The 24,822-nt window shown below is 37.7% G+C and overlaps 3 protein-coding genes and 1 long non-coding RNA gene across 19 annotated transcripts; 2 read left to right on the top strand and 2 right to left on the bottom strand.

Annotated features, from left to right (window-relative positions):
• Positions 1-240: 240 nt before the first annotated feature.
• On the bottom strand, positions 241-7,377 carry LOC107222272 (inner nuclear membrane protein Man1). Of its 2 annotated transcripts, XM_015661563.2 has the most exons (11): positions 7,130-7,377; positions 6,113-7,069; positions 5,852-5,951; positions 5,560-5,753; positions 3,994-4,214; positions 3,759-3,893; positions 3,514-3,643; positions 2,873-3,146; positions 2,558-2,785; positions 2,282-2,466; positions 241-2,164 (listed from the first exon to the last, which is right to left on the bottom strand). In XM_015661563.2, the coding sequence occupies exons 2-11, from the start codon at positions 6,981-6,983 to the stop codon at positions 2,013-2,015; spliced, it is 2,490 nt and encodes an 829-aa protein (XP_015517049.1). In that variant the 5' UTR covers positions 6,984-7,069; positions 7,130-7,377; the 3' UTR covers positions 241-2,012. The 2 variants fall into 2 exon arrangements, with proteins under 2 accessions (XP_015517049.1, XP_015517048.1); XM_015661562.2 differs by having other exon boundaries at positions 6,113-7,377.
• An 821-nt stretch (positions 7,378-8,198) lies between these two features.
• Positions 8,199-16,246, top strand: LOC107222268 (AP-3 complex subunit delta-1). Of its 2 annotated transcripts, none has more exons than XM_046734892.1 (14): positions 8,199-8,541; positions 8,717-8,812; positions 8,911-9,039; positions 9,252-9,662; positions 9,815-9,888; positions 10,876-11,319; positions 11,391-11,618; positions 11,693-11,855; positions 11,937-12,119; positions 12,185-12,626; positions 12,695-12,966; positions 13,062-13,706; positions 13,791-14,219; positions 14,307-16,246. In XM_046734892.1, the coding sequence occupies exons 1-14, from the start codon at positions 8,446-8,448 to the stop codon at positions 14,397-14,399; spliced, it is 3,705 nt and encodes a 1,234-aa protein (XP_046590848.1). In that variant the 5' UTR covers positions 8,199-8,445; the 3' UTR covers positions 14,400-16,246. The 2 variants fall into 2 exon arrangements, with proteins under 2 accessions (XP_046590848.1, XP_015517033.2); XM_015661547.2 differs by lacking the exon at positions 9,815-9,888 and adding an exon at positions 10,240-10,313.
• Positions 9,407-24,799, bottom strand: LOC124293579. The gene is made up of 3 exons (XR_006903448.1): positions 24,403-24,799; positions 10,383-10,512; positions 9,407-9,537 (listed from the first exon to the last, which is right to left on the bottom strand). It is a non-coding gene; the product is annotated as an uncharacterized LOC124293579 (long non-coding RNA).
• On the top strand, positions 16,429-24,355 carry LOC107222261 (cytochrome b-c1 complex subunit 1, mitochondrial). Of its 14 annotated transcripts, none has more exons than XM_046734897.1 (15): positions 16,429-16,835; positions 17,506-17,661; positions 18,255-18,458; positions 18,530-18,791; positions 18,886-19,008; positions 19,088-19,249; positions 19,351-19,557; positions 21,301-21,558; positions 21,850-22,021; positions 22,119-22,275; positions 22,387-22,598; positions 22,692-22,835; positions 23,525-23,667; positions 23,801-24,004; positions 24,089-24,355. In XM_046734897.1, exons 3-15 carry the CDS (start codon positions 18,268-18,270, stop codon positions 24,227-24,229), a joined length of 2,376 nt encoding a protein of 791 aa, XP_046590853.1. In that variant the 5' UTR covers positions 16,429-16,835; positions 17,506-17,661; positions 18,255-18,267; the 3' UTR covers positions 24,230-24,355. The 14 variants fall into 14 exon arrangements, with proteins under 14 accessions (XP_046590853.1, XP_046590860.1, XP_046590852.1 ...); XM_046734904.1 differs by having other exon boundaries at positions 17,506-17,579; XM_046734896.1 differs by having other exon boundaries at positions 16,429-16,741.
• Positions 24,800-24,822: the final 23 nt, after the last annotated feature.

The following is a 24,822-nucleotide window of genomic DNA, read 5'->3' on the forward strand; positions in this document are numbered from 1 at the left end:
AAACTAGCCGTCACGGAATTAATGTCCACGTGTGTACATGCGTACGATGCAATAACTGCATTGCGAACAACGAGCTAAATTCGCGGAGAATTTTCCAACTCATTGTAACTGAATTATGTGTAATACCCGCATTCAGACAAAGAAAAGGACCAAGACGGAAAGTGACGACGGTGATTAATGGGGGGGAAAAACGCGAACAGTTAATGATGAATTCCGCCCGTAGATGATGAGTTTAATAAATTCTGAAAAAATTTGAATTTATTCGAATATTATTATACATAACTATACATAGTATTCAAAGATCTTGATAGATAACACGTCCGCCTCCCTTTTTATGTATTAGACGATACGCGTACATATGCATAATATGTTTGTGTGTTTTTTTTTTTAGTTGTTGTTGTTATAACAAACAATCAGTCTACATATACACACATAATATGGTCGGTTCGATCTTATTCTCTGCACTTTTTATACCGTATTATATACACTTTTGCGTAGACTGATTATTGGCGCGAAAATGATTTTGCGGTCATCGAGGTTTCCCGTTCACATAGTTTATATATTGAGATTTTCGATCTGTTCTCTTAAAATGAGCACAAAAAATGCAGATTATAATCAACCCAATTGTCTACTTAACGTACGTCATATATATAACATATCATAATAGAACGTAAAATATTTTTTATTTCTTTTTTTTTTCTCATTTTTTCTTTGTTTATAAAATGGTGAATTTTAAAATAGTTTTTTTTTTGTTTGTTTGTTACATCGTAATAATATTTCTAATCAGTTAAACTTACAAAGACGTATCCCTATAAATTTTTTTTATACAGTTCAATTAATTTATCGGTTTGTTGTTACCTGCGTGTATGTTTTTTGTGGTTTTTTTTTCCTTCTTAAATTATACTTTCGAAAATTTCATTCATTTCCTTTGCTTCTACATTGATTACTCACCCATATTATGCCTATTTTTCTTAATTTTTTTTTTCTTCTTTTATTACCTATTTTATTCCTTTACAATATAACTTAGGCTTAAAGCACACCAAGGCCACTCACCAAACTAATTTTCCGTCCCTTTTATATTTATTATTTACCTATTAATTATCAACGTCTCCAGCCACAGGCTGAGTCAACAACTTGATTTAAGAGAAGAAATAAAAATGAAACATATTCATCTCTTCTTCATGAAATTGGACAAGTTTATGAACAGGGAAATTTTTTTCTTCAACGAGTCATAAACTTGCGTTGGTATGGAAAATTAACTTGGCGTACAAGCTGTAGGTATAAAAAAAAAAAAATAATGGCCCGTTTTCTGCGCCGGCGTACACAGATCTTAAAGTAAATTTTAATCTTTTAACAGTAACGTCAATAACTAGGGTTCTGTTTGTCTTATACGTTAAGCTTGTAATAATAATAATAATAATAATAATAATAATAATAATAATAATCTAGACGTTAAAATAAGGTTTAAAAATTAATTTTAATAGGCTATGTCTGTTTTACTTTCTTTTCTTAGATTTGTGCTATAAAAATAGTGCTAAAAGCACGGATGCATTTTACTCAATTACTAATCAACAGTCGCTAAGAAGTTTTCTTGGCATACAAGGAGATCAATTGAGCCCCCAAATTTAAAAATATCAATCGTTAATGGTTCTCGCATGGATGATTTCGTTACACATACTCGTAACAGTCCGTAGTAGAACTGAACCAACATTTGCGCACTTCTGTTATTGAATGATGAAAACGACTTCAAGTGAAATTTTAAACAAGTAAACATGCCGCAACATGAAATGCGGGGTCAAATAATCAAATTTTTTCATTCTTTCTTGTGATTTAAAACAAAAACTTTTTCAAATTATTAAAAAAAAAATTTTTTCTCTTTTGTCTGTAACATTATCGCCAAAAACGCATATTTAAATGTATAATTTAAAGCATTGGAAAAAAATCCGTTATTATCGTTTTTTTTTCTTACCTTTGTTTCTTTCCTTAGCATCGTTAATAATGTAAATAAATATTTAAATGGTCTCCAAAGGACTTTGCCAATTGTGCGCTTGCATAGACAGTCGTTGATTGTTGCTCGGTTTCAATGGCGTAACGCATCGCGTAGCATCTGGGAATCGCTCGCGGTATCTTTCAAGTCGTAGGTATTTCACCGTGACAAGTTTGCCTGCAAATGTGAAGAATTTACATCGAACGTCGAAATAATTGGACGAAAAATCTTGAGTGTATCAGCAGTTGGGACTTATAAGGGAAAATTAAGTATCGCATTTGGTTCTATACTCACTGTCAAACCACCAGCCGTGCAACGCTCTGTACGCTTTTCCAGCATCCTCTTGAGACATACATTTCATGTACACGCAACCTTCACGGTTTCCACGATCGACGCGAATATGAAGAATTTTCACGTCCTCGCCACACTTTTCTAATATCGCGTCCTGAACCTTTGTTTCCCAGTCGTCTTCAAACTCCCTAGAGCAACAAACATGTCGAGAAACATCATAGCTTTGTGAAATTCCAAAGTTGAGAAAATGAAAACAACTAGTCCAATTCATCTACTCACACATCAGGGTCAAACATGTGTCGTATCTTGAGGCAAGGCGTCGGCGAATAGGGCAGGCTGTTCACAGAGCCTGCCATGGTTTCGAAGGCTTGACCCTGCCAAACCTTCGTCTTTTTGTTTCCGGTGTTTCCAGCTGCCTGAACGTTAGACGCGTTCAGATTGTTGCTTGGCAGCCAACGCCATACGTGAAATTCCTCGCCTGCCACCTGCTGCACCTCTCTCCGAACTCTGAAGAAGAAAACGACAATGTTTGTTGGATGAGGAGAGTGAGTTAAGTCTTCAGGGTTAGTTTATTGAGGGGCTATAAAGGCCTACCTGGATTCATTTTCGTCTAGAAACTTGACTGCCTTCGCCCAAACGCTGGACATTTTCTGCCGGTTTTTTGGTGGTATCAAATTATCCCTGACATGATTTATAGCCAGGTAACTTTCCTGCGTGCCACCAGGACTCGTTAGTGCAGAATTCTGATGATGAAGTTCCAGCATGCTTATTATCTCGCTGACCAAACGGAATACCTCGTTCTCGGATTCCTTTTTCTGCTTCAAATGCCAGAGGACTAATTTATGACCGCCGATAATCATCAGAGCACCTGGAAAATCACATCAATTCAATTACGCTCAATTGCTTGAGCGATGTACGACTGAGGAAAAAATGTAAGACTCTACATTTTGATATTGAAATGGTTACTGCAATACTCGGCATTAAAATTTGGATAAAACTAAAAAAAATTACGAAATAAAACGCCAAACGAGAAATCTGGTACGAATTTACTAAGTGGAAACGCGTACAAATCTACATAATGTATGGTAAAACGAATATCTGTCAGTAATGCGATGAGCATCGGAAGATTCAGTCCTTTCACCTTGGTTGTGACAGCAAAAAAGGAAAATTCGTGCGATACGAGGGAAATAAGTTTCAGTTGATATCGTTCAATAACGAATCAGTAAGGAATTTACCGACTGCTACAGCCAGAATCGAGGTGAGCAGGGTGTAGAGCTTGTTCTTGATCAAACACTTCATTGGGACATCAGGGTTTAGGACAACCATTCCCACTTTGCCATCTAAGCGTTTTGCCAATACTTTATCCTGAAATGGTCGAACAGTATAGCTTAAGATTGATGATCGCTGTTAAAATTCATCGAATTTTAAATATTTCTGTAACTAAAAACTGAGTAAGTGTCATTAATCGGCTGCAGTTTACCATAGAATCTAGAATCTGTGTATCCGCTGAGGCCTTGTTGATGTCGTCGATTTCGATCAGGGAAATTCCCCATTTGGGATTCTTAAAAATGAGCAACTGTGCGTTGTGAAGATCTTCCTTGATGTCCAATTCATCCTGCGACAACGATATTTTATAATTTCGTGCGTGGCAATGCAACAGCAAACCCAGGCCAGAAAGTGTTTACATTGATTTATAGAAATTATTTAGTACCAACCAAATCATTCTTCAGAAATCTTTCCATCACGTTATTGTCGGTCATATAAGGAAAGTCTGTTGCATCATCGCAGTTGTAGCTTATTGCCTTCTCTGTTAGAATGGTCTGCAACTTTTCCAGCAATTGTATTGCTGTGTGTTCCGTTCCCTTGCGAATACAATTGATACCAGGACTATCGCTATGTGGCACGTTGGGTGAGCAGAATGGAAAATTGTTGTTATCTATAATAATAAATGAAGAACATTGCATTTACTTATTTGTCAACAATCGTTCCGAACAGTGATGGCGGATAAAATCAAAATATAATTGCTGTACTGTATAAGATAAATATAATTGGAGGCTACGACAAATTGTAGAAGGTGCAAAATTCTTACGATTTAGTAAGAAAACAACTTTCAAGTGAGTTTTGTGAAAAACGTTCAGATCAATGACCGTTTCAAACAGAAATATTTTGAAAAAAAGTATGTATAAAATCGTGGGAAAAGGAAATGAAAGTACAGAAAACTGAGAAAATTCTCCAATACACAAATATTTATTGATAATTATTTATAATCAGAAAAAAGTATACAATATTATTAAAATGTTAGAGTTATATAAGTAGGCACTCGATTTCTTTCTTTTTTTGTTCTTTTAATTTCATGTTTTTATAGTAATTAGATAATAATTGTTATTTAGTTGAGTTATCATCAAATCATCACCTCAGAGAGACTACCGAATTTAATTGTTAAATATACTTTATAGTTGTGTTTTCTTTTTTTTGTTCGTTTTTCAGTTTTCATTTTACCATACCAAAACAGAGTTTCATTACCGCTTATGAATAAACACAGAAAACACGTAAACTCTGTCCACTAGTGCTAACCATACCTCAAGGCAGGTGTCAAAAAAATTTTCAGTTCTCTATACCAAAATAGAACTTTCATCCAGTCCGTTCCAATTAAATACTTTCAAAACTTTACAGTAAATCCACTGTTTTCTTTGTAATATGACATGAATAACGATGATTTTCCAAAATTTATCAAAAACTATGGATCCAATCACGAAAATGACCTAGTACAATATAAAACAATCCACAAAATACATATAAAAAAAAAATTTGTTAGTGTACAAGTTATCATAAAAATATTAAATATCTCGACAACAAATCAAAGGAAGAAAAGAAATAGTTAGTAGAGACAAGTACAAGTACGTACAGTGGTTTAAAATATGTTGATACTTTCAAAGCTTGAGACAAGGGACAGTATCTTTCCAATTAGATCGAAACGTCATAATTATTTTCCATCAGACACACGTTCCAAAATGTTCTGATTTATCACGAATAATTGCGAGGAGAGAAAAAACATACACTGGGTAATGTTGTATCCACATCAGGTATACAGGTAAAGTATCAATTACTCTTCTTACATAAAAAAAAAGAAAAAAATGCAAGAAAAAAATATGTATTCCTAAACTACATTTTACTAGTAATATATAATATGTCATTTTTCTTTTCTTTTTCATTGCATGAAATTTTTTTTTAAAATGTCTGAGTATCTTTCGTAGTTTATTTTTACTGTAACTAATACCTACCAGCATCAGGTGAAAAGGTGTCGTTCTTTCCACCAAGCCCCAAATAAACGACTGCCAAAAGAATGAAAAACAGCAACAAGACTCCAACCAGTATAACCGATATCAGGTTGTGATTGTTTTTCATTTCTTTACCATCCGACGTGGATGGAAACGTTCTTGTGATTGCCGGTCTCTCCGAAGCCAGCGCATTGTACCTGTAATCAAATGTATGAAAAAATAAGATGCTAGAACAATCCCGCGCTTCTTCAAGAACATTAACAACATTATCAAGTATCTAATATCTTCCTCTCACCTTGGCGTAGATGGCAGGTACTTGGATCGTAATGATGCAAAGTGTCCATTTGAATCGGTTTCCTTCAATTCTGGTAAGGCAGAGTGGCGTAAGATTGGAGCTAAAAATAAACAGACACAAGAATAGGCTTTTATCGTTGTCGATTAGTCGGCCAAGTGAAAAATTCAAGAGCAATACACAATAAAACAGTAAACAATGGTAAATGGAGCTGAAAAAATTTCACTAGAGGTTTATAAGACCATCGAAAATCTCTGCACTCACAGCTAAGACTGGTCTTTGACGGTAAATTGCTGCTAGAAATTTTGCTCAGTCTCCTAGTGAAGTCGGACAAATATGGTGTTTCAATATTAGCAAGAGGATCTTCGGCGTCTCTGTAGTTATCCTCCTTCTGGCTGTGTATCGGAGATATGTTGAGTTTGAAGGCAGGAGTGACGTAGCTATCCTCGTTGTTGGTGAATATGGATCGTTTCTTGGTGTTATATTCAAGACTCACAGGTACGTGTCTCTCGTTATTCAGAAAAGTAGAAGCGGACGTGGACGAAGACGAGGACTCGTAGGTCCTTGGCTCGACAGTTTTGTATCTAGCCGCAGAGGTCGAGTAAGATTTCTCCGGCTCCTCGGCTATGTCCGAGTCCGATCCAGTCTCTAGACCGTCGTTGGAAACGGTGGTCTTGAAGTTTCTCGTCACCTTCCTGGACACGTTCTTGACCGATTTGAGCGAGGTGTTGAGCGGCGCCTCGAGACGAACGTAGGGCTCACCGGTAACCTCGTTGTTCGCGATGCTCGAGGTCGTCGTCGTTCGAGCAGCGGAGCGTCGCCGAGAAGGACTTTTCGGAGCCACAGCCGGAGCCGGCGGCGGCATGGGATTGGCAAGAGTCTGGCGTCGCGAGCTGGATGATTTCTTCTTGCGACCGACGGACGCCGAGTCGTCGTCGGTGTCGTCGCTGCTGTACTTGGCGGCGAGTGAATGCCGACCCGAGCCCTTGAGGCCTGCCTCTCGGGCCTCCATCAGGTTCTTCAATTTCTTGACGAGGATCTTGCGCGTGGTAAGAGTTACAGGACCCACGGGGTAGCCGTACTCCGCCAGCTTGCTGCGCAGCTCCGAATCCGACAACGCGTCTACGGCCTGCATCTTTTATACACGGTCACTCTTCGGTTCGTCACACGCCGGATTTTATCCCGTATCGAAAGAAGAACGTTCGCCGTTTATAACCAAATCTGCGAACAAGTTTCGACGGTAGATTTATACTTGATACTGATTACGCGATGATCACTCACCGCGACACGCGCCAAGCAAACCACCAACGCGCTAGCCTCAAAACAACAATTTTTCTACACCGAAAGAAAAATGGATGGTGCGTGCGTGCGGTGTTGGTTTGGTTGGTTGGTTGGTTGGTTGGTTGGTTGGTTGGTTGGTTGGTTGCGCGTTGTTCTCTCCTCTCGCGCTGCTGCTTCTCGGCGCGAAAAAACGCGGGCTTTTGAGGCGCCAAACGACCCTTATGTAATTGAAATCCAGCTTCGAAGAGAACTGCGCACCGGCAGACCCTGGATACCGAGAGATTTATTTCTGATTTTTCCCTTTCACTAAAATTCTTAAGAGGGTGCCCTAGTCGATTTCGATGCTGTCTTATAATAAATCTCCAAATATCGGTGTCCGCGTATCTCAAACGTGAACTAAACGGACCCAAAAATACTGTAATACAATTTAATTTGACGCAGAAATAAAGAAATGACATGAATTCTACGAATTCAATATTACGATTTCGTAGATTCCGTACCATTTCTTTTATATTTCTGCGTCGAATGAAAATGGATTGGAGTGTTTTTGTTCGGAATTGTTTATAGAACGAGACTCTTGAAGCTCTCTCTCGCGTTTGAGATACGCGAACTTCGATATTTGGAGATATATTAAGAGCAGCATACGTAAGACGTTTAATGAGCAGCGCTGCTACTGCGTCAAATCACTAGACAGATGCTAGTAATATTTAGTAAGTTACTAAACTGCTTCTGTTTTTTGCTGCGCATGAAATCCCACCTTTATCTATTTACATCATGTAATTTCACATTACCGATAGTCGTGCAGAGGGTAGAGGTGAAGAGAATAGAGTACGAAGTAGGTTATGTTTGTGTCAATAACCTTCGGCACGCCAGCGCATGCGTGATTAGACAAAGACAACCAGACTCCCTAGTTGCTCTCTCTCTTTCTATCGCTTTAATGCTCCGTGGCCGTGAGGCATTGGCGGAGTCGGCCATCTTTAATCATAAGTACGCAGTGGTCAAAGATGAACGAATAAAAATAACTATTGAGAGTCGTGACTATAGTGTATGTAGTTTCGGTTTTTACATTAAATCGTGAATATATTTTGTGCAGTGTGCTGCTTCTGCCAACCTGTCAAAAACGACAGTCAAGATGGTCGTTCTTTTCGATACTTGAGACCGACTTTTGATAAATAAAGTGTTTCGTTTGATGTACGGCGGTAAAGAAATCAGGGTGTAATTCATGCGATTTATACTGAACGAAATTTTAACTCGTTCTAGGGTACGGAAGAGATAGTTATTTTAACCGTATTTCGCTTAGTCGTTAAGATCGAAAAATGGCTCTACGCAAAGTGAAGGGGAATTTTGAGCGAATGTTTGATAAGAATCTTACCGATTTGGTCCGCGGTATTAGAAACAACAAGGAGAATGAGGTATGTCCTAAATTTCGCCATCCTTTATCATCCCTGATGCGACATCCCCTTCAAACATAACCTAGTATACCCTTATCGCCACGAGAAAAGAGATAAAAGAAAAAACTATCCTTCAACCGAACCCTCAATCGTCTGTATCTAACGGTATATTACAATCTAATTTTCCGATTTGCAGGCAAAATACATCGCACAGTGTATGGAAGAGATCAAACAGGAACTACGCCAAGACAATATCGCCGTCAAAGCAAATGCTGTTGCTAAATTGACATACGTATGTTAACATTACTTTCATGTTGACAAAATCCCCTCATCTCCTTCTTAACCTCCTATTTATAACTATCGATAACTGTGTAATTTTTTATCTCGCAGCTTCAAATGCTCGGCTACGATATCAGCTGGGCTGGATTCAATATCATCGAAGTAATGTCATCCGCCAAGTTCACTTATAAACGTATAGGATATCTGGCTGCTAGCCAGAGTTTTCACACTGATACAGAAGTGAGAATTCCTTTTCAGATTTAATTTATTTTTTACATCTTGCATACCATTTTTAATCCTCACCATCGAAATGTTTGGCAGTATATAACTAAAAAAAGAAAGCAATAACTTTTCTTTGTCGCGGATTTCTAACCGTACAAATATATTGGTTGATAATATTATAATTGACTGAGATAATTTGGCTGAGCTAAACCTTCTTTTATTTTTTTCAGCTCTTGATGTTAACAACTAATATGGTGCGAAAAGATTTGAACAGTCAGAATCAGTATGATGCAGGTTTGGCTTTGAGTGGATTGTCGTGTTTCATTAGTCCCGACTTGGCTCGGGATTTGGTAAATGACATAATGACTTTGTTAACGTCGACAAAGCCATATCTCCGAAAGAAAGCTGTGTTAATGATGTACAAAGTCTTCCTCCGGTTTCCCGAGGCTCTGCGGCCAGCTTTTCCCAGGCTTAAAGAGAAACTAGAAGATCCAGATAGCGGTGTTCAGTCTGCAGCTGTCAACGTTGTATGCGAATTAGCCAGAAAAAATCCCAAAAATTATCTCAGTCTTGCTCCTGTTTTCTTCAAACTCATGACTACATCCACGAACAATTGGATGCTAATAAAAATTATCAAGCTTGTGAGTATTTTTTAATTATAAACGCGTTTAGTTGCCCAGGCATTTAATAGAGTATTGAATTCACTTGTGATATAAACGTCGAAGACGGAAGAGACAGTCTAATTAACTCTTTCAAAACCTTGTTATCTTTTCTTTTTTTTTTTCCCATGCAGTTCTCAGCGATAACTCTCATTGAACCAAAAATGGGTCAACGCTTGACACAGCCCCTCATTGATTTGATATCAAGGTTCCTATATTAAAAAATCTTACATAACATAGAGTATCTTTTGTTGTTGAATATATACATTCTGCTATTTATGGTTTAGTTTTCAGAGAGAAAACGAGAAAATATCGCTTTCATCTTGTATTCTTGGTTTTCACTTGTGTTTTGTTGATTTTTTAATTTTATCAATTGAATCAGAGGCTAGGGGAAGGGATTATATTCTTAGACCCCAGTTAAAACGAATTTACTCATTAGATGTCCAATCCTAGTAGTGCATCGTACTGTCGTCATAGATTATCACATTGTTACAATACTTGTAAAATATGTTCGCTGGTTGATTGTACATTAGAAACGTTACAATGTTTTTCCTTACAGTTTGGCGCGTTGACTCCTTTAGAGCCTAGGCTTGGCAAAAAGCTAATAGAACCCCTTACCAATCTAATACACAGGTACATTGCTATATTATATTATGTATACACGTCGTATTGATTCACTGTAATTGTATTCAAACGATTTACCTGAGCTGACTGAAGTGGGCTTTCAATTCTATTACATCATTCGCGTGGATACTGAAACCTTAGACTGAAATGCTGCAATGCGTTCTTAAGCTCATTCTCTTGCCGATCGAGGCCACATACGTTTCTGAAACTAAAATAGTCACTCTGCTATATGAAAGAGCATCGAAAATACATAGGACAAAAATTTTCACAAGAAACCTTAACAACTCTGAAATACGTTGGTCAGAGTCATTATTTAATTTCTTTCTTAATTTTTTAATAACGGACTACCACATACTACAATACCATAGAAAAATCGAATTATTAGCTCCAAAGATTACAGGCTGTAAAAAGTTATTTTTAGATAAATGCGGAACAGAACATTTTTATTTTTTTACATTACAAAGGCTTTTACTTGTTCGAATTAAAATATGTAGCTGTATAAAACAAAAGCTAATTCATTAAGAAGCAAAAAAAACATTCGACAGGATAATAATTTATCTGTATTTTTTAGTACGTCGGCAATGTCGCTGTTGTACGAATGCATCAATACAGTGATAGCTGTACTTATATCGATATCATCGGGTATGCCAAATCATTCAGACTCTATTCAGTTATGCGTCCAAAAGCTCAGAATACTGATAGAAGATTCTGACCAGAATCTGAAATATCTTGGACTTTTGGCGATGTCGAAAATTCTCAAAACACATCCAAAGAGTGTTCAGGCACACAAGGATCTCATAATGCAGTGCCTTGATGACAAAGACGAGAGCATTCGGCTTCGTGCTTTGGACCTGCTTTACGGAATGGTGTCTAAGAAGAATCTAATGGAAATTGTACGGAAATTAATGATACACATGGATAAAGCTGAAGGAACAACATACAGGGATGAATTACTCTCAAAGATCATACAGATATGCTCGCAAAACAATTACCAGTTCATCACGTACTTCGAATGGTAAACGTCCAGCATTTTTATCATCAACAAACGTTTTCCAGCCCTACTTCTTTCGCTTCTTCTTAATCTAGGTATATTTCCATACTGGTTGAGCTTACGCGGATGGAAGGTACAAAACACGGACAATTGGTAGCGACTCAATTACTTGACGTTGCTATTCGCGTTCAGGCAATTCGAAACTTTGCTGTACAACAATGTGCTCTGCTTTTGGAGAATGCTCACTTGCTCACTGGACAGCCCAGAGCTACTATGGCTGAAGTACTGTACGCAGCTGCATGGATTTGTGGCGAATTTTCGAGGCGAGTTGTCCGCTTAATACGTGCAATTAATCGCAGTTCGACATCGACGATATTAAATTTCCGTTTGTTTATAGTGAGCTGCAAAATCCCTTGGCGACTTTGCGATCGATGCTGCGATCAAGGGCTTCTACATTGCCAGGTCACATTCAAGCTGTTTACGTACACAATATTCTAAAACTAATCGCTTGTACTTTGAGCAAAGCGGAAAAAGAAAATGACACGAAATCTATACAGGAGGTATGGCATTATTCGTCAGATTTATCAAAGCTTTACTGAAATTTTATTTTCCTAAATTGTTTCTTTGTTAATTATTCTTAGATATACGCGCTCAGCGACAAAATAGTAGCTTTTGTATGCAGCGGTGACTTGGAGGTGCAGGAGAGAGCTAGTTCGGCAATTGTTCTTCTAGAGTGTTTGAAGGAAACTTCCGGACTCGCTGAAGAATTGGCTGAAATGTTTGTCGGGGAATTGAATCCCGTAGCGCCAAAAGCTCAAAGAAAGGTACAAGACAAACGCATGAACGATTAATGATTTTCAATTGTCAATTAAACTTTTTGTTTAACTAGGTCCAAATTCCGGAGGGTCTTGACCTCGATGCGTGGATCAACGACCCTCCTTCAGAGAGCTCTGATTCCGAAGATCTTGACATGAATGACATATTTATAAAAACTGAAAGGCCCAGCGATTCTTACCGCAAACAAAACGTCGTTGAGTTGACATCAGAGGAACTTCAGCAGAGGCGAGAAGCAAGAAAATTGGAACAAGAAAACAATCCCCATTATTTGAAGGGCTCTAGTAACACGTATAAAAACTCTTCGTCTTATCACAATATTTCGAATAACAATGAAGACGATTTTGAGAGCATTCCAGTTGCCGAGTTGAATATACCTGTCGCGCTTGAAGTTCCTGGGCTCGCAAATTCAAATAAATATTTGAATATAAGTTTCGGCGAAGATGACGGTGACAAGAGACACAAGAGGCGTGGCAAAAAGAAATCGTCCAAGAAAAGTAACGAGATGCACCTTCATGTGATTACGCTTTGCTTTTCGTCACGTTAAACGTTACTTTCATTCCAGATAAGAGATCGAACAGTTCTGAAGATGAGCACGAAACCGTTCACCCTACGCAGTTGGTAAACACCGGAATCGGCGAGTTACCGCCTGGTGCTGAATTGAGCGATGGTGACGATTACGATATCGGAGACATGAATGATCCTCACAGGGCTCTGGACATCGACTTGGACATGCCGTTGCGAGAGGACGAAAGATTGCCAGTTCTGGAACACAGAATCGTTGAGAATAGTCTTGCCAACGAAGTGCCTGAGGTTAAGAAAAGTAAAAAGGACAAGGTAACAACAATTCACCGTTTCTTAGTCGAATTAGTTGAACCTTTTTTTGTTCACTTTGATGAGTAACAACGAGGAGAAACAATTTCGTTTTTTAGAACAAGGAGCACAGAAAATCCAAGAAGAAAAGTAAAAGTGCGAAAGAACATAATAAAGCAAAGCAGCCGACGACTAAGAAAGCGGAAGAGAATGGAAATAACATAGATCTGTGGTTGGCAAGCGATACTTCACCAGAGAAAAATCAGAAAGTGGGTAGCGGCGATTACATGGAAATGCCGAGTAAAGTAGAAACTGATAAGAAAGAAGAGGGCGGTAGATCTAAGAGTTCTAAGAACAAGGGTAAAAATAAAAGCGACCATGAAACAAGTAAGCATAAAAAAAAATCTAGGAAAGGTAAAGACGATTCCAAGTTAAGCAAAGATAAGAAAGCGTCTGGCTATGAGGAAACAGCCGGTATTTCAACTCCGTCCAAAGAAATTTTGCCGTCTTTGAACACAATTTTGAACAGGTTTGATAGTCCGTCAACGAATCTTCAGTCTCAGTTTGATTCGACGGATCAAAATTCTTCCTACAAAATTCTAGCGACTGATAAAACGGTCAAACTCACTTACGACGTCAAACAATTACCTCACGAAGCTGACAAGATCGTTATTCTCCTAGTCGTCGCGAACATCGGAACAAACCTTTTGAAAGAATTTGACTTTAGCATCTCCGATACCGCGACATTGAAGCTGTTGCGAGATGTGAGTTAAAAATTTGAATATACACTTCATATTTTTTTTTTTCATTTTATCTTGTACCACTTCCATAATTTTCTCGATTTTCAGGCGGGTGACGAGTTCGAAATGAAAATGCGATTTCAATTACTGCCCAATTCCAACAACGTGACACAATTCACGATGTCTGTGTCGGATGTAACGTTTACACAAAAGTTACGAGGTACTTTGGCGTACATGATAGAAGGAGAGTCGGGAACTTCCCAGGAGAAGCTTGACTTTGTATTGACATTACCATGCAGCAGCTTTATGATCGGTCATATTTCTCACAAAGATATTCTAACCGAATTACTTAGCAGCGGTCAGTTGACTGAGAAAATAAAAAACGAAGTTGAATCTAGCGGACAAGATTTCTCACAACTGTTAAATACCGTTTGCCGAAAATGCAACGTTACTCTAGTCGAACAGATCGATCAAACCGCATCTCTTTATGGACATTCCTTGAAGGGACACCATGTTTGCCTATTATTAAAACATAACGTGAGTATTCACGATTATCATTTTTTATTCACCATTCACATACCGATAATTTTGAATATTTTGTTGTTTTTTCCCTGCCTCTTTCAGAATTCAAAGGGGACCTTGATGATTGAGGGAAAAAGTGACAATAACTCGCTGTTATCAGGTATCGTTGATGAAATATCCCGAATTTTGGTATAACGCAACCACGGAGAAGTGTATCAAGTTGAAGAGGAAATTGTGGAAATTCAACATATGTTATCTATAGTTAGAACTTTATAATATTCAAATCAATTCCTACGTCAGTGGCGTAGTAAAAAATAAAAATAAACAAATTTTTTTATATATATACACATGTATATATATTTATATATATGTATGTATGTATACAATTTAGCGTTCGTGACCAAGGAGGCTTGATGAAGGAAAATTTTCGTCGATTTTGGTCATGATAGACATTTTTATTTCAAAATTTATTGTCTTTGCGACGTTTCGACCGGGCGCAGCCTCGACATCACCAGGCTACTATTTTAACAAAAAAAAGAAATGTCCTGCCAAACATTTTTTCTTTTGTTAAAACAGTAGCCTGGTGACGGTCGGGGCTGGGCCCGGTCGCAAGGGCAATAAATTTTGAAATAAAAATGTCCATCGTGACCAAAATCGACGAAAATTTTCCTTCATATATATACACATAAACAGAGAGAAGCATGACAGCGTAGAGTATTGTTTTTTTCGAACAAAATTTGCCAGATTCGTGTTTTCCTTGAATTTTCATGAAAATGTGAACAAGAAATTTCTTTGTCGGTATCTGTATTCGCATATTTTTTTTCGAGCTGGAAAAATGATATGATTTTCTTTCTTCATTTTCTATTACTGTTAGGATTTGAATTTGTGATATGTGCCTGGTAAGTTGCTGCTGTTGCTGCTGCTATAGATATGACCCTGTAAATAGGAAATTGTTATTCCGGATCGTATTGATCTTTAAAACAAATGAAGACAGTCTGATGTACTATCTACGAATCCACGTTTAACTTGTAACTGTACCTAGTAGTGTCAATAGTATCAGCATATTAACTTCAATTATACTATTATTATTTGACGTAGTTATGATTAAATTCTCTACGCGTTTCAAATTTATCTTACAATCAATAAGTAATTTGCATGGTATAATTTGTTCGTTTTTCAAGAGAAACAATTATAAAGCTGATGCTATTACTTTTATAGGTACCAGAAAAAAAAAAATTTCAAATGATGGATGGATACTGTATGTACATAGATATAGGTATCTGAATCCAGGTTTGCTTGGCTCAAAGAGGATACTTTAGTGGCTTGCGACGATGAATAAAGAGTTTATCGTAGATAAAAGCACTTTTTTTATCCCCATTTTGATCGGTGTACTTGATACACCGTATTCTGGTTTCGTAGTAAACACGCTATGCGACTTTTGTCGTCACTTTGAGCTACGGTAATCCTACGATTATAATGTATACTGGCATAAATATATACACATACATACCTACATTATATTGTAAGTAACGAAATAAGACAGACAGAATGAGAGAGAGAGATAAAAAGATAGCGAGAAAGCGGAGAAAATTTAAAAGACGAAATCATCAGCACACATTCATTGTGTTTGGAATCGGTGCCTAAAGAAAATTGATAACGAAAGTTTTCGATAATGAATTTAGGGTACAAGGCACTGATTTTCTATACATACATAGATATTTACATACTTGATATCACGTCCGAGTGGCTGATCGTGGATTAAGTATACATTATATTACTTACTTTTCAAAACAAAGAAGCAAAGTAACAAAATTAAGCGTCGAAAATTTTTCTCAATGAAATTCAAAATATGTAAAACAATAATCACTCGGCTATTAATCTACGGTTAGTTATTTTAATGAATAATAATTATAAAAAAAAATTGGGAACTGCGTATTCAGCGATATTGCCAAACGCTATGTATGGATTCGCGAACTTTTATGTTATATAAATTGTATACAGTCAATATAAGATTAAAATATTAATTAACTATACTCAAGGAATCATTCTACTTTGTCTTATCATTTTTGTAATGTATCCTTTTCGTTTTCCTGTTGTTGACTCTAACTTCTATCTGTGTAACAATTGAAATGGCTAGTCGGTAAGTCTGGGATCTTATATCAACTTACCGACCCGAGCTGTCAAAATATATTTTCGAAACTACCATTTCGAATGAAATCAAATCAGCCATTGCAATACTACCCTCGAGAAGAAAGATCTCAAAAATTCTGAAACTATTGAAAGATAATAGAATTCTGAAATATTGATGTATAAATGGGTTCTTTTTGCATGATGTGGCGAAAGTGGCAGCGTGTACGACGCACAAAGCGACTATTGCATATTGATATACATATACAGATGCACACACACGCGCAGATATATTATAATCGGGCTCAAGGTGTATTTTTTTCTGTAATCTGAATAATATTCGTATGTGAATTACCGTGAAAGTGGCTGAAAACGTAAAAAAACCGATAATTTAAGAATAATTGATCGATGTAAGAGCTCAGGGAGGCGATAATGCGATATTCTCTTTTGCTGGTTATCATATTTTGAGTCGTCGATTCGACTGCTTAGGCGGAACGGTTCAAGGTTATGTTGCCCACTGCCTGATAACGATAAAGGAGGGCAGAGGAGAGAATAAATTCACCTTTCGGATATGTGTCGTATTTTTTCACACGCAGTTCAATGTTTCGGATTCTTCGCGTATGTTTTTTTTTTTTTGGACCGTTTACTACCAAATATCACGGGGCTGAATGAATAGCGAGTTTTTTTTGTTCGTTGTTCGATCTCTGTCAACCGAGCATCTGATCATCCCGCAACTACCTACGTACCGTGAATTAACTCTGATAGTTATTTTGGTCCATTTACATATTTATTTCACCTCAGAACTACGTAGTATCGAAAACGTTGCGTATATCGCTATTCAAACAACCTTTGCCAATGACCGAACGAATAGCGGAGATGCGAAATATTCTAAATCCACAGATCACGTTTACATTGATTACGCCCCTCAGATTCTTGAGACTTTCACAGTTCCAGTGCGATCCGTTTGCAAACATTCAATTGCATTATTGTAATGAATATTTTAACAATGCACAAAACGTTGGCTCAAACCCAATCCAATGACTAGTCGATTCCGCTCGTCGCTCTATCTCATCGGTTTTTCCCACCTTAGAATCGCTGATCACTTTCCTGGCAATTGTCACTTCTCCTCAACTATGTCCGGTATTGTAGAGAAAATTTCCTCTTTTTTTTTTAGAAGCCTGGTGCCTCGGGATATCAAGTCTGGGAATTTTGCTTGTGAACAGTTATCGCCGCAGCTACTTTCCTTGGGTTGAGTATATTATTCGAACTGAAGTTATAGTTACGGTATCGGAGGTCACGAGGAGAACGACAGTTGGACTCGGATTCCTTGGTATGATTCCTACTAATTGCGAATTTTGATTAATAACATCAAATAATTGAAATACGGAAATGAAATGAAGAAAGTTTTTCCAAAATCTCTTCTTCAATTGATAATAAATCGCAAGGATTTCGAGAACTCGATGAGATCCTGTTGGACCGTAATCAACGTTGAACAAAGGAAAATTTAGTTGAAACTAAAGATCACTAAATAAACGTGGTGAATACTTGTACATTGCTATATATTGCTCTTTTTTGGGCTTTAGCCAAACACATGTTTATTGGAGGATGTTAACCGTGAGTTGAAATTAGATCGGGCTGTTCCCTAAACTGTGTTTTTTAACTTTAGTTCAACGTCCAACTTTGGCAGAAGAGGAACTTAGCAATCCTTCACGTTCTTTGTGTTGCTCGGAAATATCTTTGCAATAACTTAATAATTTATTGAACATGTTTCAAGCCGGCATCCCCAATTATAGATCTTCTGATCCTTATTACTATCAGTATTTTGTTTGCCATATGTAACTATCAGACACTTAGATGCGTATCCTTTGTCCCATTTCTCAATAGTTCCCTTTTGAAAATACAATTTTTTTGTTTCCCAATCAGGTGCAAACGCAAGATGAAAGTTAAACGAAGCAAATCCCTTTCCCCTGAACCGTCGAGCAGTAACGAGTACAAGAGGCCCAGGATTGCCAACTCCGGGGACAGTGACAATGACTATCTAGAATGTCGGCTTCTCAATCTCTCCGATGATGTTTTACTGCATATCATGAAGTTTCTCCATCCGCAAGATCTCATGGCTCTGAGTTTGTAAGCCTGAATTTACCACAGATTCGTCTGATATTTGTATTTGTACTTTTATGACGTACAAATGCTTTAAGGTGTTGCCAACGTTTGGAGCAAGTAACAAGGGACAGAACGCTGTGGAGTAATTGCGTCGATTTTCGAACGGCTCCGACACTGTTAGAGGATCTAGAAAAGTATGTAAAGTTTTTTAGACCGATGACCACAAGACTGAGAATACGCGGTAACTTGCAATCGAATAAGCATCGAGGATTGAGCCAAAGCTTTTTTAGTGCAATACGAGCAACGTGTCAACTCAAGGAATTAACTATGGAAGAATACGATATTGATGCTGATAAAGTAAGTCGATGAGTAGATTCAATGTTACAAGGATAAACAATTTCACTGTTCTATCGGTTTAATGTCTTTGTTTGCTCATGTCTTCTCGCAACAGATACAAATCACAGACTTTCCAAAAATGATTGAAAAACTTTCACTCAAAGGCTGCAGGATGCACCATTTGCAAACCGACAAATCCTACTTTTTCAGGATGGACTTTCACATGCCCAACTTGACGGTAATATTATATATATTCATCTCAGGTTTTTCAACAGGCAAATAATCGTTGAAGTACGCAACATTTGTCTAAATTACAGTGCCTGATATTGAGCAAATGCAACTGGTTCTATCCACATTCATTGATGGTGATAAGTAAGATGGTAAAACTGAAAGAACTTCGACTGGATTCTTGTTATCGACTCGGCGAATGCGTCGCTTACGCAAGCCTGGCTACCAGATTTGGTTTCAAATCGTTGGAGGTAATTTTTATGAATATCATCCATCAGAAATAACAATCGATTGCTCTCGTAGTTTTGCCGAATTTCTTTGATCCACGAAATTTACACTCAACTCCCAACAGATTTTAGATCTTAGAGACACTGGACTGGGGGATAGCGAGATATGCTGTTTCAGCAGCACTAAAACATTGACGCATTTGTACTTGGAATGTCCACGGTCGCCGAGACCAGTTTATTGCTACGAGCATGACCCACGGCCCTACAGGCCACCTCAACAGCATTCGACAGACCCGCGCTTGAGAGTGTTCGAGGATCAAAATATCTTGGAGGTAAATAATGATAGGGTAAGATAAATTACAACCCTGAGTCTATTTGCCTTGTCAGAAAAAAAACGGGATCTAACCTTCGATATGTATAAAACATTTTCCAGTTATTAATAGACGAGAGACGCATCGTGCCGTACTTTGATTTCGAACGATGTCTCGTATCCGATCGAGCTATTTGCGCTTTAGGAAGCTACGTTTGCGATCGTACAATTCTCAACAATATACAGGATATGATTTTCGTCGAAGTGGATAGGCGTGTTGTAAACAATCCCCATCTCAAAGAATTGGTAGTGCGGTAAGTTCGATTCAATTGTGCTGGAGATAAAAGTCTAAGTGAATAATAATGGTGATAAGTTGGAACAAAATTAACATCTTTCCTTTCAGAAACTATCCACGAGTAACGAATCAAAGTCTAGTACATTTGGCCGCGAATGCACCTAGCCTTGAATATTTGGACGTGACGGGAACTACCGTAACTCGAGAAGGTGTTGAAATGTTCAAGTCACAAAAGCCTGGCGTTACAATATTATCGTCATTTGATGAAACATAACGTCAATATGAAACTTGAATTCAAGCATTAAAATCAAAGGGAGGTCTCGATTAATCGAAGCATTGTGAAAACAAAGAGAGAATTGATTGGTTTCTTAGTTTCATCATCGCATTCTTGCAGCTTTAGGTTCATTGAAGTTACAGGATTAAAAATCCCATACAATCACGTCCTAATTTGATAGTTTAATGTGTATATTGTACACAATTCTTTTCGTATCCAAATTCAGAACTTGAATTGTCGTACCAAAACTTCAATATGTGCACTGTATCATAAATTATGAATGCGTAGGCAATAAGAACTAAGCTTGAGTGGTACACTGTATTGTTTAAATTTTTTTCTTTCCATTTTATTTCTTTTCGACAGCGCATTATTGGTTAATAAATTATATTAATATATTATACAGCTATGATAAAATTGAGAATCGTGTGCGTTGAAAAATTTTACCTCACTTCGGCAATTTAATGTCTGAAAAATGTTTTTTTTCTGTACCTCGAGAGCTTTAAAAATTCTGGTAGTCTTTTACCAGCTATCAATGTAGTAATATAAATATATGTGAGCAACTGCTAAACTTGTGTGTATGTAAGTGTTTGTGCGTATACCTGACTTTAAGTAGGAATGGGCGTGTGTAAAACAACTGTAAGATTTTCTTTGTCGACCTAGAATAAATTTTTTTTTTTTTTATCTTTTAGATGATATAAAATATCGTTTATAACTTATGGGTATACTGAAAAGTTCTTTCTCATCTATCTATTGTTGTTGTGCTAGTGTCTTTTGTAAGAGGTATTATTATTAGTTACTAATTAACATTATTACTTTGTCCGTACTAGTTCCTTACGCTAAAAATAAATGGAACATTTTTTCAACAGTATATTCAAATTTGTTTCACGTCTGTTGGATCGAATTTCTTTTATCATTTTCACCTCGTTTTATTTAGTTCGTCAAGATTCAAGCTTGCCATGAAATTATCTGACAGATCCTGTGGGTTATTTATTTACAGTGATGGTAATACATAAAGTTTGAACCATTTAAGTTTATTCATATCTTACGATATGCTCGGATTGAGATATTATCAGCGTATTAGAAACTGCTCGAAGCAATGGTCAAAATTCAGAGTATGTTACTATTATTCGCAGAATCTGAGTAATCCTGATTTCTTTCCTAATTTTAAACTGACATAATCATAACCGTTTCAATAGTTGTTCAAGTTCGGCTCCTCGTGCGGGAATAAATATTTCTGGACAGCAAAGCGATTTCACGGAAATTCGAACTCGCAAAGCCTATGCATTCCCGAGCAACCTCTGGAATTTTGTGAACTACGAAACGGAATGAAAGTAGTCTGCGCATACAAGAGTTCCGACGTAACTACAGTTGGTTTTTTTGTACCCGCAGGCTCCATGCACGAGAAATGCAAAGAGCGTGGAGCCTCTTTGTTTATGGAACATTTAATATTTCGAGTAAGTAAAAGCAGGATTCTCCCTCTTATACTTGTTTTTCCCGTAAATACAGTTTTCAGTTTTTTTGGGTTTCTCTTCGCACCAGCACCTGTGACGCGGGAAATTTGAAATGCTTCGCTTCTGTGCCGGGTTCCTACTTTTCAAGTTAATAAAGCGGCCACATTCAAGTCGGGAATAAAGTCCTACGTGCAAAACGGGAATAAAGCCGATTATTCCATTGTTACATAATGTACCTACTATATTTCACAGTTGGTTTTTGCAGCTGTCTTAATTATCGCTACGATTTCACAGGAAACACGATGCAGAGATCAGCTGCAGATTGAACAAGCGTTGGAAGAAATTGGTGGAAAACTTGGAGCTCTCGCTATGCATGATATGTTTTTGTTTTGGGGTACTGTTCCGTCCTGCGATATCGAAAAGCTATTCAATTTGTTGGGCGATATTATCAACAACGGTATTATAGGTAAATTGTTTGAATCTCATTGCCGATTAATACAGGGGTACCAATGTTTGTAAAACCCTATTCTTTGTAAATTCGATTTAACAATATGATATTTCAGTGAACGATGAAGTCGACAAGGAAAGATTCACCATTCTACACGAACTGCAGGAGATTGATATGGACGGCGAACGAATAGTGATGGACTATTTAAAGAATATTGCTTACCAGGGTACCGAGTTGAGTAAAAGCGTGTATCCAGAGACATGTGCGATAAAGTAAGAGATTTATTGTATTACTTTTGGAAACTTATCTGCCGTGACTTGGAAAACAAGACAATCCTAATTTTTCCCAACTATCCAATAATACTTTTGTCTATTATTAACCAGATGTTTATCAGCGGAGACCATATCATCTTTCCGGGATCGTTTTTTCAAGTTCAATTTGATGACAATTGTTTGCACAGGGGGCACAAGTTTGGCTACCGTCAACAAATGCGCCGAAGCGTACATTATTTGTTGCGACGAAGACTCTGCACCATCGCCAGATTCATGTGAAACACAGGATCACGTCCCGCTGCCTTTAAGTTATCGATTCTCAGGTCAGTTTGTAGTGGAAAACAAGTCTGGAAGAGCGAATTTATCTGTCATCGACGGATATTGATATCGATTGTCGAATTTAATATTCTTTTCAGCAATTGACATGAGACACAGAGATGACGATGAAAAATTAGCCCACGTCGCTTTAGCAGTGGAAACACCAGGTTTTGGTCAAATTAATGATCAATATGCACTGACGGTGGCCAAGGATATTGTTGGATCGTGGGACGTGACGTGTGGCAAGTTTTCGTATCCTTAGATTCCTCGATAAGTTGGAAGTGTTGATAGTATATTGCGATCATTGTGATACAAGTGCGAGAAAGCAACCGTTACACGCATGCTGTGAAGTTGGCCGCGTGAGCCAAAGTACGGTATGCATGTGGTCTCTCTCTGGCACAAGTGTCACATAACTGCTTACGCAACAAATGCATGAGAAGTGCTGCTTTTCGTGTCTGCTGCAGCGAGCTCGGGATGTGGAAAGGTAATAGTGCGAGAAGTGAATGTGAAGAAAGCACTAGTGCGAGAAGTAAAATGGCGAGCCGTTTTGCGCATGCGTAGTATCTTTATTCTATTGTTAAGCATCGCTTACGCCACTCTCTGCAGGCACAAGAAGTAGCATTTCTCATTCATGCGTTGTATAAAAACTGGAGGGTATATAAGCACTAGTGCTTTCGTGTGTATATATATATATATATATATAAGGCAATAGTGCGAGATGTATTATAATCTGTTTCTCTCGCTCTATGCCTGATTGGCCAATCCGTTTCCTCTCAGGTATTAAAGTACAGAGTGAGAGAGACGGAGTAATCCTAATACATATATATACTCTCACTCCTTCGCTACACTTTCTCTACGCGCGAAGCAATTTCCAGTAGTATATGCTCAAAGATAAAAACATAAAGTTGTGTAAACGAATGAACTCCTTCAGGTGGTGGCGATAACAATGCGCAGTCTGTTGCTCATTACGCTTTCAATTATAATTTGTGCCACGTTTATAAATCCTTCAACATCGCCTGGGCAAACACAGGCTTGTGGGGCTGTTATTTCGCTTGCGACAGAATGCTGCTTCAGGTATTTGTTATATGGGCATAGATTTTCACGCATGACCAATTAAAAACCGATGAATTATACAAGAAAATTATAACATTATTGCCTTAATTCGTGTTTGGTGTCGAAAATATTTGAAAATTTGATCATTTCTCAGGATACTTTATGGGTTATTCAAAATGAATGGTTTCGCTTGTGCACGTCAATAACAGAAAAGGAGGTTCAGCGTGCGGTAAATCAATGTAAAACACGTGAATTGGCCAAACTGAATAGCTCCATTGACCGATTTTTTGATATTGCCGTAAGCTTGTTTCGCCAGGGTAGATACGAACAGATTTCCCAACGTCTGTGCAAATACGATGTGAGTTATACGAGTTACAATCTTCAAATCGAATATGTTTAAAGATTTCTAGAAATCGTTGGTTGACTCACTTTTGAATTACAGGAAATCAAGGCTAACGCTATAAGAGACATAGCTTCGAAATATATATACGATCAATGCCCCGCTGTAGCAGCTTTCGGACCTGTCGAGAATCTGCCAGACTATACCAGAATTCGATCTTCTATGTATCGACTACGTTACTGACCTAGTTATAATTTCCTTTATGCTGATAATCAGTAGTCAGAATATCTATTATTAGTCTATTATTTCCAATCAATACTTCGAATCTCCATTGTAAACAAAATAAATCAAACGTACACAGACGAATAATTTTGATATTTTTAGAAAATCGCATGTTAGAAGCATCATCGACATACCTGTAAGATGCTGTCCAAATCTCATTCTTTTTGTCGGCGTAAATCTGCGGATCACTCAGCAATCACTGAACGGCACTGCACCACAAATTTACTGGTAAACTTACACAACACACGACAAATATTGCGATAAACAATCTCACAACATGCAACAGCATGAATTCCCGCGGATTCACCGCAAACGACTGAAGTCGGCTGTAAAACGTTTCCCGCTTAAAGATATTTGAGTCAAAGAATTGTTCTTGTTTCACAGATGAGTCGCCGAATGTCACTCAGGTGTAAATTTATTCACGGAAAGTAGTATTTATTGGTAAAATTACACGGTATGCCGTGAATATTACAGTTCAAACGGTTCAAACTGACCCGACGTCCGAGCGTGTCCGAGCGTATGATTTCTCGTCAGCTCGCCAAATGCGACTGACG

This window comes from Neodiprion lecontei, chromosome 3 (genome assembly GCF_021901455.1).
Source record: "Neodiprion lecontei isolate iyNeoLeco1 chromosome 3, iyNeoLeco1.1, whole genome shotgun sequence".
Taxonomy (NCBI): Eukaryota; Metazoa; Arthropoda; class Insecta; order Hymenoptera; family Diprionidae; genus Neodiprion; species Neodiprion lecontei.